This window comes from Penicillium roqueforti (assembly GCF_015533775.1).
Source record: "Penicillium roqueforti strain LCP96 04111 chromosome Unknown scaffold_01, whole genome shotgun sequence".
In the NCBI taxonomy this organism is placed as follows: domain Eukaryota; kingdom Fungi; phylum Ascomycota; class Eurotiomycetes; order Eurotiales; family Aspergillaceae; genus Penicillium; species Penicillium roqueforti.
Genome location: NW_024067565.1, coordinates 3,061,896 through 3,077,012, shown reverse-complemented (window position 1 = coordinate 3,077,012; position 15,117 = coordinate 3,061,896). Strand labels below are relative to the sequence as shown.

The 15,117-nt window shown below is 50.2% G+C and overlaps 7 protein-coding genes across 7 annotated transcripts; 4 read left to right on the top strand and 3 right to left on the bottom strand.

Annotated features, from left to right (window-relative positions):
- Positions 1–640: 640 nt before the first annotated feature.
- On the bottom strand, positions 641–1,843 carry LCP9604111_185 (NIPSNAP family protein; the record flags this gene model as incomplete). Its single annotated transcript, XM_039068500.1, has 3 exons — positions 641–1,125; positions 1,186–1,476; positions 1,648–1,843. The coding sequence occupies 3 exons, from the start codon at positions 1,841–1,843 to the stop codon at positions 641–643; spliced, it is 972 nt and encodes a 323-aa protein (XP_038932733.1).
- Positions 1,844–2,846: 1,003 nt separating this feature from the next.
- On the top strand, positions 2,847–3,635 carry LCP9604111_184 (pyridoxamine 5'-phosphate oxidase family protein; the record flags this gene model as incomplete). The annotated part of the gene is made up of 2 exons (XM_039068499.1): positions 2,847–2,963; positions 3,024–3,635. The coding sequence occupies 2 exons, from the start codon at positions 2,847–2,849 to the stop codon at positions 3,633–3,635; spliced, it is 729 nt and encodes a 242-aa protein (XP_038932732.1).
- A 446-nt stretch (positions 3,636–4,081) lies between these two features.
- Positions 4,082–4,987, top strand: LCP9604111_183 (lipoyl(octanoyl) transferase LIP2; the record flags this gene model as incomplete). Its single annotated transcript, XM_039068498.1, has 1 exon — positions 4,082–4,987. The coding sequence occupies one exon, from the start codon at positions 4,082–4,084 to the stop codon at positions 4,985–4,987; it is 906 nt and encodes a 301-aa protein (XP_038932731.1).
- A 507-nt stretch (positions 4,988–5,494) lies between these two features.
- Positions 5,495–6,516, bottom strand: rho3 (Rho family GTPase RHO3; the record flags this gene model as incomplete). Its single annotated transcript, XM_039068497.1, has 8 exons — positions 5,495–5,613; positions 5,667–5,868; positions 5,926–6,047; positions 6,107–6,121; positions 6,187–6,203; positions 6,274–6,291; positions 6,357–6,407; positions 6,467–6,516. The coding sequence occupies 8 exons, from the start codon at positions 6,514–6,516 to the stop codon at positions 5,495–5,497; spliced, it is 594 nt and encodes a 197-aa protein (XP_038932730.1).
- A 958-nt stretch (positions 6,517–7,474) lies between these two features.
- Positions 7,475–9,093, top strand: LCP9604111_181 (uncharacterized protein; the record flags this gene model as incomplete). Its single annotated transcript, XM_039068496.1, has 4 exons — positions 7,475–7,518; positions 7,570–7,728; positions 7,779–7,839; positions 7,891–9,093. 4 exons carry the CDS (start codon positions 7,475–7,477, stop codon positions 9,091–9,093), a joined length of 1,467 nt encoding a protein of 488 aa, XP_038932729.1.
- Positions 9,094–11,652: 2,559 nt separating this feature from the next.
- LCP9604111_179 (OTU family ubiquitin thioesterase) lies at positions 11,653–13,246 on the top strand (the record flags this gene model as incomplete). The annotated part of the gene is made up of 7 exons (XM_039068494.1): positions 11,653–11,724; positions 11,776–11,862; positions 11,909–11,972; positions 12,019–12,284; positions 12,343–12,614; positions 12,662–13,117; positions 13,171–13,246. The coding sequence occupies 7 exons, from the start codon at positions 11,653–11,655 to the stop codon at positions 13,244–13,246; spliced, it is 1,293 nt and encodes a 430-aa protein (XP_038932727.1).
- Positions 13,247–13,886: 640 nt separating this feature from the next.
- Positions 13,887–14,737, bottom strand: LCP9604111_178 (uncharacterized protein; the record flags this gene model as incomplete). The annotated part of the gene is made up of 2 exons (XM_039068493.1): positions 13,887–14,101; positions 14,194–14,737. 2 exons carry the CDS (start codon positions 14,735–14,737, stop codon positions 13,887–13,889), a joined length of 759 nt encoding a protein of 252 aa, XP_038932726.1.
- Between the last annotated feature and the right edge of the window lie 380 nt (positions 14,738–15,117).

The following is a 15,117-nucleotide window of genomic DNA, read 5'->3' as shown; positions in this document are numbered from 1 at the left end:
AAGAAAAAAAGGTCTCCGTTAGGGAGGAACAGCCGTAGACAGGGGTCTATGGAGGCTTGATATTAAAGATCGGCGTTGAAGAGAGAAAGAGGCCACTTGGGTATTTTGTTGACTTTTTTTTTCTGCCGGCGGAGAGAAGTGATGAGGCCTTAAATTAGTTTCGAGATGGATATACGCTGGATTTGACTACAAACTTATTCCCTCGGTTCTTGTCGGCTCGGAATCGACGCGTAGGTCGATATTCAACCAACATATCTGCCTAAGGGTCCCAAGCGTTGCCAATGAAAGGCCTCAAGTGTTGACAGGAACAAAAGTGGGGTTATCCGAGGGCCTTTGCTCAGGACTGAGAGTGAGATCCGTGCTCAAATAATACGGGGAGAAAGGGGTCTAACTGATAGTTAAGAAAGAGGTTTGATGCTTGACTAATGGATTCGACGCTTAATGCCTAGGTCACAGCACATATGGGATGCAAAGGGCCTAGTTCCCTATACATGCATCCCGACGGTAGATAAATAAGGGTATGAGGTAGGACCAATCTCGGGAAATACACCTCGCAGAATTCGGCTCATTCAAACAATGAAGATTCCTGGACGCCAAGATCCAAGGAATAGGCCAAAGGAAACGTTTCAGCTTTTTCAATTTAGCCGACAGGGCTCCAGGGCATGGGGACAAGAATGCGACTCCTCATGGTCTGGATCAAGGGAACAGTCTTGTGAACCGTTTCGGCCCAGCCTTGGACGCTCCACGACTGCTCGCGGCAGATCTTGCGCTCCTCTAAGTTGGCAAACTGCCACAGGTGGTGAACCGTGTTTAATTCGCCGATTTGCACGAACCATGCGCCTACACCTTCCATCACTTCGCGACGGGCTTTCAGGCCACGGCGCCAGTGTGTCTCCCACTCCAGAAGATTGCCCGGGTGCAGTGTGTATGACCGAAGCTCAAACAGTCCACCGAGGCGGCGAGGCGGGCTCGTGGGCCAGAACGAGAACTCCTGCATCAATGAAGTCTTCTTGCTCTTAATCAGGCTCTTGAGTTTGCCATCAAATTCGCGGAACTCTGGGTGTTCCGAGATGCTGTGAAGAGAGTCGTGGTAGCCTTCGTAGCGTTGGTATTCCCAGATGTGGACTAATTAAGCAAGGAAAGAGTCAGCGCACAGAACGGTTGGCTTATTTGATCGTGATTTACCAAAGGTATCATTGTCGCCCACTTGCGTCCGCCAGCTGCCCACCAGGTTGACACGGTTCTCCTCGGTTCGTGCCATGCGAGGGTACCACTGGCCCACCAGATCCACATATTCATCGACCTTGTCGGGCTTCACGTCGTGCATCACGATAGAATGAACGTATTTGCCGCGGGCTAGGACCTCCGAGAAGGAGCGTTCCATATCCTTGTCAAAATGCTGGCCCTCTTTGGTGCCGTAGATGAGCGAGGACAAAGGGCCACGTTTAGCCAGACCTTCGTGGTGCTGGTCATCCCCTAGATAGCGGTGCGTTGAGAGTGAGCCTAGGCCTTTGTGATCAAGTGGCGTGGCAGCATCGAAAGTAGGGCGGTCACTATCTTGACTGCTCGCATTGCTCACTTGCGGAGCAGTGGGAGCGTACTCACGGAGGGGGGAAGAAGCAGAAGCAGAAGCATTGACAGACTGACTCTCTTGCTTTTCTCTTCTCAAACGAGCCTGTTCTAAGTTCTCGCGGAACTCCTTCTGCCGTCTGAGGTACTCCTCAGTCGACTGGGCTGTAATATCTCGAATAGAGGGAGAACGATAGGCCACAGCTGATGAGCTGAAGGGTCGCAAGAGGGAAGTCACGGATCGCGCTGAGCGGGCTGCGCGTGGAGCCAACATGATGGTATGTGGAAAGAACAATAGAAGAGAGCTCGACAATGAATCCGACGTTGGCAATAAGCTAGGTACAATATAGAGGGAGCTGGGAGAAGAGGTTTAGGGTGGGAGATATGGAGAAACAAAGTAAAGAGGGGGGATAGAAGAGTGGAGAGGTAAGTGCAGGGATCAGGCTGGAGTTGCAGGGAGAGGAGTTGAAGAAGGGGGCGATGATCGGGTGGATGTGTACGGAGTACCTTTCGGATCGGAGAGTATGGAAATGTCCAGTACCAGTAATGAGAGCCAGGGAATATTAGCTGAATATCTATAGAATTAACCTGTCCCAGTTGCTGCGAATTGATTACAATGTGAATCACCGAGTCAATCGCAATGCTGTTGAGTCGTTGACTTCAAATGGTTGCAGCTTATGTGCGGGGAGGGAGCTTCCCCAAGTTTTCGGTAGGGGAGTAATCGTGACGAGGGGCGTTGGTACCACTTGGCTCGGTTTACAGCTGATCTCGCGCTAAATGTGGGTAATGATGACATTGGCGAGATGTACTCGATACTATTGGACTTCTGCAGGGATCTGTACATGGATAGCGTACTCATACTGTACTCCGCACATCGCCACTTATTATGAGTATTACAGAGCTGTGGACAGTCGTTTTCTTGTACTCGAGCGTAATATCATACAACAATAAGATCCAATATATCTGCCGCTATGACGTTGTCTAGTGTCTCCACGCTATTGCACACCTAATCAGTGTATGTTGTACACTGATTGTACACTGCTCTGTGTACACTGGCCTAGTGCTCTCTGCTGTGCCCAATGATAAGCACAGAATAACCAATATCCGTAAATCGGAGCGTAACCTGCAAGCTGCCTGGAAGTTGGAAATCCACAGGCGTGAAGTGATGACGTTGTTGGCCAAACAGTGCCTAAGCACACCGCCCGGTGGGCAGATCTCGATCTTCTCCCGAGGCTCTAACTTCACGATTACCGTTTTTGGTTCTCAAATCTCTTAACATGGCCGAATCACTCAACCCCCCGCTGTCTTATGAGGCGTCTGCCACCACCACTCATCCCCATGTCGCTACCTCATTGCCATCCGAGGTCGTCTCGTGCCTTAAGAACTCCCGCTTCGTAAGTATAACACCGTTCAACATATAACCCCTCAAGCTAACCTCATATCGCCCAATCAAGCTGCACCTGGCAACATGCGATGATAAAACACCCCACATCTCACTGATGTCCTACACCTATCTCCCCTCGACCCCATACGACCCCCACCCCACCATCATCATGACCACAAACCCCGCATCGCGGAAAACAAACCACTTGCTGTCCAATCCGCGAGTCTCATTGCTGGTCCACGACTGGGTGTCGCATCGCCCCCCTACCCGGGCCCCGACGCAAGGTGACCGTGACGGCTCTCCACCACCCGCCGCTACCCGCTCCTCCCTTGCCAGCCTGCTGCTTAACCTGAACACTAGCGCGCTGTCCAGCATCTCGACTACCATTACGGGCGAGGCGCGGTTCTTGGAGCCCGGCTCGGAGGAGGAAGCGTGGTGTAAGGCTCGTCATTTGGAGAATAATACTTTCGAGGAGGAGGAGATCAATCTCTTCGGCCAGCAGCAGCAGCAACAGGATCCTAGCGCGAGACGGCCTAGCGTTTCCATTGACACTGATGTGCGACTCGTTACTGTAAGAGTTACCGAGGGTCGCATCGCGGATTGGAAGGGTGGCGTGCGCGACTGGGCTCTGCTTCCTGCTGAGCAAAACTCTGAGCTGGTCAATGGCGTGGCATCTTCATAGTTTGGACTCTAATTTCCGTTTGGATGAATGATGAGTGTATAGCAATGGACTTATGAATCCTACCGCATTAGCACTACTCTTGCCAAACTCGAGTACATGGTACCATTTGGCTGTTAGATTTAGACCATTCTACGCCAATGTATGATTACCTTTGCGCTGATTGGTCTAAAATTGTTAGCTTAACAAATGGCTTGGGCTTGCAGTTAGAGTAGGCACACAGAAGTGGTATCAACACAAATAGCTGTCGATACGAAATAGTAGAGAATATAGAGGCCATTGGCATGTGAACTTATCAAACCTTATCGGAGCGAGCTCACAGCTTCTCCGCAACAACCGGCCTCGTACTCCGTGGAAAACGCAAACTCTTCTCCAACCTACAATGCGCTGAGAAACCCGATCCTTATATACCGAAAACCTCACCACATCTCACCACCAAAACCACCAAAATGAGACTCGCACACCTCCACCTCCCCCACACAACGCCCTTCAGCCGCGTCTCGCACCTCCAACAAGCCCTCACAACCCGGCTCCTCGCACACAAAAAGCTCACCTCCCCAGGCTCAATATCCTCCCAAGAGCTGAGCAACCCAAGCACCACCCTATCCAAAACGCCACCCCCGCCCCCAGACCCAACAATCATCACCTTCACCCCAAACCCCGTCTACACCACCGGCCGCCGCGACCTCCCACCCTCAAACACACGCCCGCCCTCCCCAACAGACCCCAACTTCTCCCTCCCCGCACCGCTAGAACCCATCCGCTCCCTCTTCATCCCGCACGGCACGCATCCCGCAAAGGCAGAGTACCACCCGACCCTGCGCGGCGGACAGACAACCTACCACGGGCCGGGCCAGATGGTCGCATACACGATCCTGGACCTCAAGCGACTGGGCCTCACGCCGCGGTGCCACATCCGTGTGTTAGAGAACAGCGTCATCGACCTACTGAAGAGCTACGGGGTGGATGGGTTTACGACGGAAGACCCGGGCGTGTGGGTGAAGCCTGGACCGGGATCGGGGTCAGGATCGGATGAGCAGCCGAGGAAGATCACGGCTGTGGGGGTGCATCTGCGGCGCAATATTAGCAGCTTTGGCGTCGGGCTGAATGTTACCGATGAGCCGATGTGGTTCTTTAAGCAGATTGTCGCTTGTGGCCTGGAGGGCAGGGAGGCGACTAGTCTGCAGGGGGTGGGGGTTTCGGGATTGGAGATCGGGGATGTTGCTGATGCGTTTGTGGAGAAGTTTGTTGGGCGGGTTAATGCGGATTTTGCTGGGAATTCGCTGGGGGAGGGGATTGATGAGGTTTATAGGGTTACGGAGGAGGATTTGATGAACGATACCCGGCTAGTATAGGGCTTATCCTAAGATCCTATGCTTGGATGATGCGGGCTTGGGTTGGTAGGGTTATGTTTCTGTTGCTTGGGCGTGCGATGCTGTTTGATAGCTCGGCTGTAGAAAACAAAGTACCAAGTCTGCAAAATCTAAGAAAAATTACATTTGTGTATCGTAATTGAGAGCCAAAAAACCACCTCGCTGAAATGCTCGGAACAGGGAGATCCAGAGCTATGCAATCATGCAATCAACATAGACCGATATCTATGAGGTCTGAATGGAGCAGACATAGTCTGCCCGGAGAAGAAAAAAAAAAGTCGAAAGCAAGCTCAGAACACCTAATGCATGGGGGAATCAACAAACCCAACCGGGAGAGACGGAGAAACGTGGTGAGAAACGAGAAAAAAAAGAAACAGATGGCGAAGAAATAGGCCTTCCCAGGATAGATATCCAGCGAATAAACGAAGGCCAATATGGCAGACATAGAGCAATACCATGCGTATCAAAAACAGACCGCAATGCATCACCTCACAGAATGACACAAGACGAGCCAGAGGACGAGCCACTGCCTGCGTTAACAGCAAGAGCAACCTTGGCAGCCTCGTAGAAGCTCTCTCTGATACCGCGATTCTGGACCGCAGAGCACTCTAGAAAGAATGTGAGCCGGGGATCGAATATACATGGATCGAAGAGCACTCACCCAGGTATTTCACAGCGCCGATCTCCTTTGCCTTCGCGAGGCCCTGGTCGAAACTGATGGTATTGGGGTTGTCGTTCATGTCCTCGTCCTTGCGTAGATCGCACTTGAGTGCGGTCAGGACCACGGGGACGCCCGGGCAGTTCTCGTTGATCTCGGCGATCCACTTCGACGCCACGTTCTCGAAGGAGTCAGGGCTGTCGACCTAGTCATCGGAACATGTTAGGTTATATGCGGGGATATACAGGGGGAATTGTCGTACGCTGAAGCAGAGCATGAGCACGTGTGTGTCCTCGTAGGACAGCGCACGCAGTCGATCGAACTCCTCTTGGCCGGCGGTATCCCATAGCGAGAGCTCCACATGTATGTTGTCGACGAAGATATCTAGGGCATGTGAGTTTCTGGGATCGTGGTCAGAGGAGTAGAGTGAGGTTATTATGTACCATGGACGTAGTTTTCTGTATTCCTCCGAGGTTAGCACTGCAGGTTCAGGAGATTCAACTCCGGGGGAATGCGCGCATACCGAAGACTGTAGGCTCGCTGAGCACAGACAATAACCAGAATCAGTAACCTGCATTAAAGTATGCTCCGAAGAAGTAGGATTTCTTACTAGACCGTCGGGAAGAAGCTAATTGTCAAAGTCCATTAGCATTGCTGTCATCATCGGGGACGGGTGAGGGGGAGATTGCGCACCCACGAGTGAACACATTCAGCGCCGATGTCTTGCCGCAGGCACCATCGCCTCTGGAATAATGTCAGACCAGTCGCCAATAATTAGCGGGGAAATTCCGATCAAAACTAACAGCAGCACCATCTTGCGCTGGACCACCTTCTGCCGGCCGCACAGCTGCATGGTGCCGAGCGATTCAGGAGACTCCAAGTAAGGAGATGAGGGGGTAATGGGACAGTACGTCCGCGTATTGTGCGTTTGGTGTGTGAGGTGGTACGCGTAGGAGTTGGAAGAATTAGGTGACAGTAGAAGAGAGAGGTTGTTGTCGGGGGAAGATTCCAGGACTGGCTAAGTCAATGACATCGAGCTGAAGGCTGAAGGATCGGCGAATGGCATCAGCCCCCTTCTGGTCCACCGAGGTTTATTTTTTATTTTGAGATTTAACTGTTAACTAGATCTTTTATAACTGTTTCATACTACATTGTATGGGTTCTTTGCGCATGTTCCTGAGTGTTTTAGATCTTGAGCGTTATACTCCTACCTTCTAGAAGGGATCGACCTAAAAGACTACCAAGTTGTATACAGCTTAGGGTCTCTTGCTTTTTTCCTGGCTTGGACCTATTCCTACTATGTTAAAGCTCACATTCAATTCGTTTTCAACATGTAGAGAGTCTAGTAGGACTACAAATCACATACCAAGCCCCTGACGGTAACAAGTACAACTATCTAGGTGGAACTCTTAATTTCCTTTTTGCTGTAAATAGCCTGAGTTATCAGCCACGCCTCGTATGCTTAGAATAGCTCGCGTATGTATGTTTGGCACTTGAACCATCAGTACGGAGTAGGTACTCCGTAGATAGGCTGATTCGATGGAGTAGAACAATAAGAAACAAACCATTCAAAATTAGCTTTGAATGAGCATAGACCTTTTGGACAATGTTTATTCAAACACTGAATCGACATTGTTCGCATACAGTCAATGCACCGTGAATACAATTCCAAGTCAGTGCTCTCCTCACGATAGTCAAGGCGGAAGCTCGCAGCTGTTATCCGACCGAGCTTCTCCAACACTCCAACCCCACCACTTTGTCCTCTCTATCCTAACCACCTTCTGCTGTTTTCAAACTATTACACGCCTAGGATGTCTGACGATGATGATTTTATGCAGGACTCTGCGGATGAGGAGTATGGTCCCTTGTTTACTTCACCTACCAGACTAGCTGACCGGAATCACAGTTATGACTTTGAATATGAAGACGCCGACGACGACGATTCCGGTGATATCGGAATCGAGAACAAATACTACAATGCCAAGCAAATCAAGGTCGACAATCCAGAAGAGGCAGTCGACGAGTTCCTAGGCATAGCGCCCATGGAACAAGACAAAGGCGACTGGTAATTACTGCTGCTAGGCTGATCGCAACAATGCTAACTATGGGATATAGGGGATTCAAAGGTCTAAAGCAGGCTATCAAGCTGGAATTCAAGCTCGGGCGATACAGCGATGTAAGCTCATCTCGCTGATCTAGCTGCCCAGATACTGACTCCATCTTTTAGACCGTCGCACACTACCGGGAACTGCTCACATACGTCAAATCCGCTGTTACACGAAACTACTCGGAGAAATCGATCAACAATATGCTCGACTTTATCGAGAAAGGATCCGATAATGCAGAGGCGTATCAATGCATGGAGGAGTTCTACTCGCTGACCCTCGAATCGTTCCAAAACACAAACAACGAGCGGCTTTGGCTGAAGACAAATATTAAACTAGCTCGCCTGTGGCTGGAGCGCAAGCAATACGGCCAGCTGGCTAAGAAGATGCGGGAATTACACCGTGCGTGTCAACGAGAGGACGGGTCGGACGACACCAGCAAAGGAACATACCTACTCGAGCTTTACGCGCTAGAGATCCAGATGTCCTCGGAGACGAAGAATAACAAACGACTAAAGGCCTTGTACGAGCGCGCTCTCCGAGTGCGGTCGGCCGTGCCGCATCCCAAGATCATGGGCATTATCCGTGAATGCGGAGGCAAGATGCACATGAGCGAAGAGAACTGGAAGGAGGCACAAAGTGACTTTTTCGAGTCGTTCCGGAATTACGACGAGGCGGGTTCTATGCAACGAATCCAGGTTCTCAAATACCTTGTCTTGACGACCATGCTGATGAAGTCCGACATCAACCCGTTCGATTCGCAGGAGACCAAGCCATACAAGAATGACCCCCGGATTTCCGCGATGACCGACCTGGTGGACGCCTTCCAAAGAGACGACATCCATGCATACGAGGACGTGCTGAGCAAGAATCCCGACGTCCTGGCCGATCCCTTCATTGCGGAGAACATCGACGAGGTGAGCCGCAACATGCGCACCAAGGCGGTCCTCAAATTGATTGCGCCTTACACGCGGTTTTCGCTGCAATTTATCTCCAAACACATCAAGGTCTCCGTGCCCGAGGTGCTGGACATTCTCAGTTTCCTCATCCTGGACAAAAAGCTCAACGCCAAGATTGACCAGGATAATGGGACGGTGGTAGTGGAGAGTGCGAGTGACGTGGAGCGGCTGCGAGCTGTGGGAGAGTGGAGCTCCGCGCTGCGCACCCTCTGGCAAACAACACTCAACGGTGAGGGGCTGCGGGCGAACGAACCCTCCCAAGGGTCGATTTTCCAATCGAGTCTTGGAGACGAGGGTATGCGACCCACGGCGCCCCGTGCACGCAAGGACGGGCGAGGCAAGATGCCTACCAAATGGCTGTTCTAGGCTTTTTCCAGCGGTTGGTCTCTAAGCGCCCTTGGTTCCACGTGTGCATATATGGCTGAGCCGCGTGGAAAACAGAAAGAGAAGAACTCACCGTTTCTTTGTTCGGTTGAGGACTGAGAATCAGCCCCGCTATTTAGAGTTGGTCTGACAGCGCTAAAATGACGATAAGATGAACTGTTTATGTTTATGTATGTTTTATAGTGTATGTAGGGTCGGTATTAGGTGTAGTACTAGTAGGTATCCGTAGAATACTGCCTTGTATATTGAAGTCTAAATCCCTTGGTAGTATACCGTAGGTAGGAAGCTTTAACTCAACCTAGGATGTGCCCCGAAATATATATACATCAGATAAAACCGGCGAGATTACAATCGGAAAAAGAACACTCCGATACAAAGAAAGGTAAAATGCAAAGCGACGTACGGCCAAAGACATGTGAACACATTTCCTTATCTCCTATAGGATTGCATGATAGATGCGCATCAGCTATGGGGCCTCTGTCCCGGGCAGTTCCCGATTTCTTTCATTCTCCAGATCGGGTCCGACGTTGGATGTAATTTGGTTCTACCGGCATATGAGCTCTATCTGCGCCTGGGCCGGTAGGAACTGAAATCACATCAAAGAAATACGAATAGCCTATCAAGGAATAGGGTGAGGGATAGGTTTAGGAATAGAATAGAATAGAATGTCCGAGGGCAGGTCGGGTGATGGGCAGTTCAAGAATCAAGGCACAACCAACACAACTACCGACTCGGGTAAAATGATAGGATGACATAGAAAGAAAAAAGAAAAACAACACAACACAAAAGCCAATGCCACCATCAGCGCCGAAAATAACGAGACGAGAAAAAGAAAGGAAAAGCAAAAGGCCGTTGCATCAAATCGGGGCGCTGCACCAATCACGAGCCCAACGAATTATCCCCGTCGCTCTCAGCCCTGGAGATTTTCGCAAACCCCGCTTTTGGGGCCTTTTGCTTTTACCCTGGCGGGTTTGTTGGCGTTTTTTTCCCTTTCGCTTGGGTTTTTTATTTCTTTTATATGTTTGATATCTGTTTTATGTATGCGTTGGGCGAGTCCGTGGAGAATGATAGAGCTCCGATTAGTCCGACGCCGGCGGCAATTGGGTGGATAATAAGTGGGGGGTGATACTAGGGATTTGATAGTTAAGATACTCAATAGTAGAAGGGTTGTGCAGAGGCGTAGGGTAGGAAGTAGTTGAGATAGGGAAGATATCGATATACGGATATGTGTTTCTTCCTATTCGAGTATCTATATCTATACGTTTGTGTATACCTAACTCTGTACAACTTGTGTACAACTTCATAAATTAAAATCCAAAATCCAGGGCGTTTACGCGAGCTGTTCAGCTCTTCTGTAGGCGGTGCATGTTACTTCATTGTTTTCTTTTCTTTTTTCTTTTCGTTTTCTCTCTTTTCTTCTTTTCTTCTTTTTATTTTTCTTCTTTTTATATTCCACGCCGACTTGGTTTTGGCCAACTGCCATTCACCAATTATCCTCCTCTCTCTCTCTTCTGTCCCCGCAAAAACTCCCTTCTTCCCCCTAAATCTCTCCTCTTCCTCCAACTCCTCCAACTCGGCCTGGAGAGGTTGATTCTCTACTCTTTCCGTCTTTCAGCGTTCTTCCAGCGATCTTTCGGACTCGGTCGTGGCCCCCCCGTGATTATCTCATCTGCACCCTCAAAGGTGGGCAACTCCCCCGATCGCTCTCTTTCTTTTGTCATTGTGTGTCATACACACGCCCTTATTTCCATTCTGGGGACCATCTCCTCCATTTATAATTTCCCGGAATCCATATCCGCTCTGGCAACTCAGCTCCATCCCTGTCAAAACTCACTCGTGTGGTTCGTGCACCCCCTCATTGAAGAGGGTCGCTTATAGCCTCTTGGCCCATGATCCTCCTGACATCATGGAACTCTGATTTCCCATGTGATTGATATTCCAAGCGGACGCTTCTGGGCTCTTCATCACAAAACTTCTTTGGCATCACAGGAGTCCTAGCGGCTTGTAGTACAACCTTCCCTTGACCCGTCCCGTCTTACTTCTTGTATCTTCCTATTCGTCCCCCGGGTGCTCGTGGATTACATTCGACCCATCAATGACTGCTCTGCATGTTTTGCGTCTGATCGTCATGCTGAGACTCTGATAGTAAAAGCCGATCCGCTATTCTGGGACACACTGTCGTACGAGGCAAAAGTGTGAAGCCGTATTTCGCCCGAATCTTCCAAAGGAAATGTCCATTCGAGCTGTATGTCATCTTATTTTCTTACTTTTTTTTTTCTCTCTTATTTTATTCTCTGTCATCTAACACCCTCAGACAACATTGGCATAACTGCGCACTCTTCGACTCGAATAAGCACAACTCCACCGTATGCGATGTTATCAAAACCTACCTGGAATCATTTCGGTATTCACCAGCCGTTCCCGGAAAAGCAGAATCCCGTCAATTTTTACCGGGACGCCCTTCCCTCGTCGTTTCTCTCGCCTGTAGCGCTTTCACTGTCAACTGCTTTCTCCCATCCAGTCTCCTCTCACCCCGCCAATATGAATGCGCTCTCCGCCGACGAGATGGAGCGCTTCCAGAAGCTGTCCAACAACTACCAGCCCGAAGTCCAGGTAATTGGTTTCGACTATCCTCTGCAGCCCTGGCTGATACCGTGTCGACAGGGTCCCCTTGTCTCAATAAAACAGTCTAGCCACAGCATCGCCTTGGATTACTCGAATGCGGATCCTACTCTAGCTACAAAGACGAATGTAAGCTTGAGTTGAGCCGTTACCATGTCTCGTCTAACTTGCCCAGGCGCTTTCTATCACCCATCCCGAATGCCGGATCATGAAAGGCGACGGGAATTGTGGTTGGAGAGGTATGGTTATATGCGATATCATGTGTATCTTCGCTAATCCTTACAGCTGTGGCATTTGGTTATTTCGAGACCCTCTTCACCCTCAGAGACACGCTCCGTATTGAAACCGAGATCCAGAGAATGAAGGCTCTTACTTCGCTTTTGGAACGGGTCGGTCTGTCGGATTCTATCTACGAGATCTTTGTCGATGCTACGGAGGACGTCCTCAACCGCACCCATGCTGCTATCCAGAATGGCGCCCGGGACGAGTCTTTCCTCGTCGAGGCTTTTAACGAGGGCTACTGCTCTGATGCTATCATTACCCACTTCCGAGTATGTCTCGGATGATGCGCGTCATTCCCTTCCCTCCGACGTAAACTGATTCTCTCAGATCTTGACTAGTGCCTGGATGAAGCTCAACCCGAGCCGGTACCAGGCTTTCCTACCCATGTCACTCAATCAGTACTGCAGCTCGCGGATAGACCCGGTTAAGACCGAAATCGACGAAGTTGGCCTGCAGGCACTGATCGACGGTGTAATCGAAGGCTCCGGATTTGGAGTCGAAATCCTTTACCTCGACCGAAGTGAAGGCGACGTCGTGACACCCCACCAACTGTCCTCTCATAATCCCAGTGGTGCAACAATCCGCCTCCTATACCGACCGTGAGTTTCTCTAGGCAGCATGTGTTGACCACGTTTAACATCCACAGCGGCCATTATGATATCCTTTACCCGGTCGAAACTTTGAATATGGCACCCATAGTCAACCTCCAATACGGGATGACGTCCGACTACTCCTCCTGGGACCAGGCTGCTCTCGGATTCGACGTCAATCCCAGCTTAATGGCCATTCCCAACCTGATGCAGGACGCATCTTTCGGGATGGGTGGTCCCATGTCTCCAATGCCTTCTGTCTCGCCAACTCCCGCCAGTCCATTCCGCATGTCCCCGCAACAAGACATGTATCAATCGCCTATGCCAACCCACGCGCCCATCCCGTCGGTTCCTGTCTCCCCTGCTCCACATATGGCGCCACCGTCCTCCGCCCCGCCACCGATGACTTCATTGCCCAGTCGAACGTCAGACGGCCCGCAGATCCGCCTGAACCCGTTGGTGATGAAGCCGAATCTCAGCCGATCGTTGCCAGTCACGCCACCTTTCAAAAAGTAAGTTTCACTTTCAGGTCCACATTCATTACTAATACTAACTTTTCTCTTAGTTCCCCGTACAACCAAGCCCATTTCCAGAATTCCGACTTTGAACCGATCCATTGGGAACCGCATGAACGACGATAAAACCGGGCTGTCATGCATGATAAGAGCAGTGGATCACGTTGTCTCATTTTTCTTAATGATCTGGGTTAATTGGCTCGACTCGTATTATAGTTCTGGGTTGTCAGGGACTAGGCCAGCACATCGCTCTCAAGTTATTCTGATGAAACTTACCTTTTTCCCTTCTGGGTCTAGGGTAGGCACGCTTCATATTTTCCTCCTCTTCTTTACTTCCCTTCGCTTCTCTTCTTCACTTCCCCTCTTCACTTCTCTTCTCTATGATTGTCCTCTTTAGCGTGGTGCAGCGCGTTGCATGGTACGAGCGTTCTCGCCCAGATTGATTGGTTTTTTTTTTCTTCCTTCGTTTTTCGCAAACCTTGGGGTCTGTGTTTGTTTTTGTTCTCCTCTTCTCTCCATTTTTTTAGGCTTTGGAACTGCAAGAAATGCACTACTATTGAACCATATCTGTGTGCCTCGCTTTAGACACGTAGAATAACGTTTCAACAAAATAGTAGTACTACGTACTACCAGATGTCACATTTTAGTTTTTATTTAATTTATCCCAAAAGAAACAAGAAACCTTAATCCTCGATCCTCATTTTAAGCCTCGGGGTACTCGGGATGACGTCGGTGGAATGCTACCACACTTCTAGAAGGTCAACACTCACTTCTTACTAAAGAACCAAACCACTGCTTTCGAAAATGCCTTAATAACCCGCCACACCACGTAGACGGTATCCGTATCCTCCGTCGCGGAAGTAGCATACGCCACCGGACGCGGAGTGATATCCGCAGCGGCAAGGATCGTATTCACTAATAAGGCTGGGTAATGGTCTCGCAGGTAGGCTATGACTAGATCGTGACCGTTGGTGATTCCGCCTAGTAGTATTAGCATGCACATACATGTATATACATCTAACTCAAACCCGAACCCGAACCCGAAAGAAAGAAAAAAGAAAGAAAAAACATACCACAAGTCCATAAATTCCCATCCCTAACAACCCTAACCCTCTCATCCCAGTCCGCCCCAGGAAACATCCTCCTCATCTCAGGAACCAACAACCTCGGCGCCGTAACCCTACGCCCATCCGCAACACCCGCATACCCAACCACAAACGCCGCCGTACAAACCGCCAACACCAGCACGCCGGCCTCGAAATGCGCGCGCACAAAGTCCAGGTATTCATTTGCCGGCGGCATGGTTTTCGGCGATGGGCCGGGGATGAGGACTAGGTCTAGGGTTCCGGGTGCCACGGCGGGGGAGGTTAGGGATGAGGTTGGTTGGATTGAGAGTTGGGAGGTTGTGTGCGTTGGGTTTGCGGCGTTGGCGGTTATGTAGTGCATTTTGCAGGGTCGGCTCATTGATATTAGGGATTGAGGAAGTGGGGGGGTGCAGGTGGTTAGGTATTCGGGGGTTGTCATGTAGAGGAGGTCTATGGCGGATAGGTCGAGGAGTTGGGTTGTTTCGAGGAGGAGGATGCCGATGTGGAGGAGGGTGGAGGGTGAGGGTGGCATGGTTGGACTTGGAATTTGGGATATCTGGAAGAATGGAAGATTGATCTGGGGTTTGATGCCAGCAGGGCGAGTATTTATTGCATTGTGCTGGACAGGTCAGATGCTGCCTTTTGCACCTGATGGCTCTTGAGAAACCATTTCTAGCAGCTGACATGTGTCTCGAGGATAGGTAGCTGTTCTTTGGTGGCTGTATCTGGATGTGAGTGGTCCCCTGGAGAATCTGCGCATAATCACGCAAGTTGTATTGGTTTTGGCAGTGAAGATGGGTTTCACATGGGCTGCACAGAGTCGATATCACCGTTGTCATTGACCCAATCCAGTACTCGCTCAGAGGCATCTTGTGATCGATTCTCAACATTTCCTTTTTTTCAAATATTGGA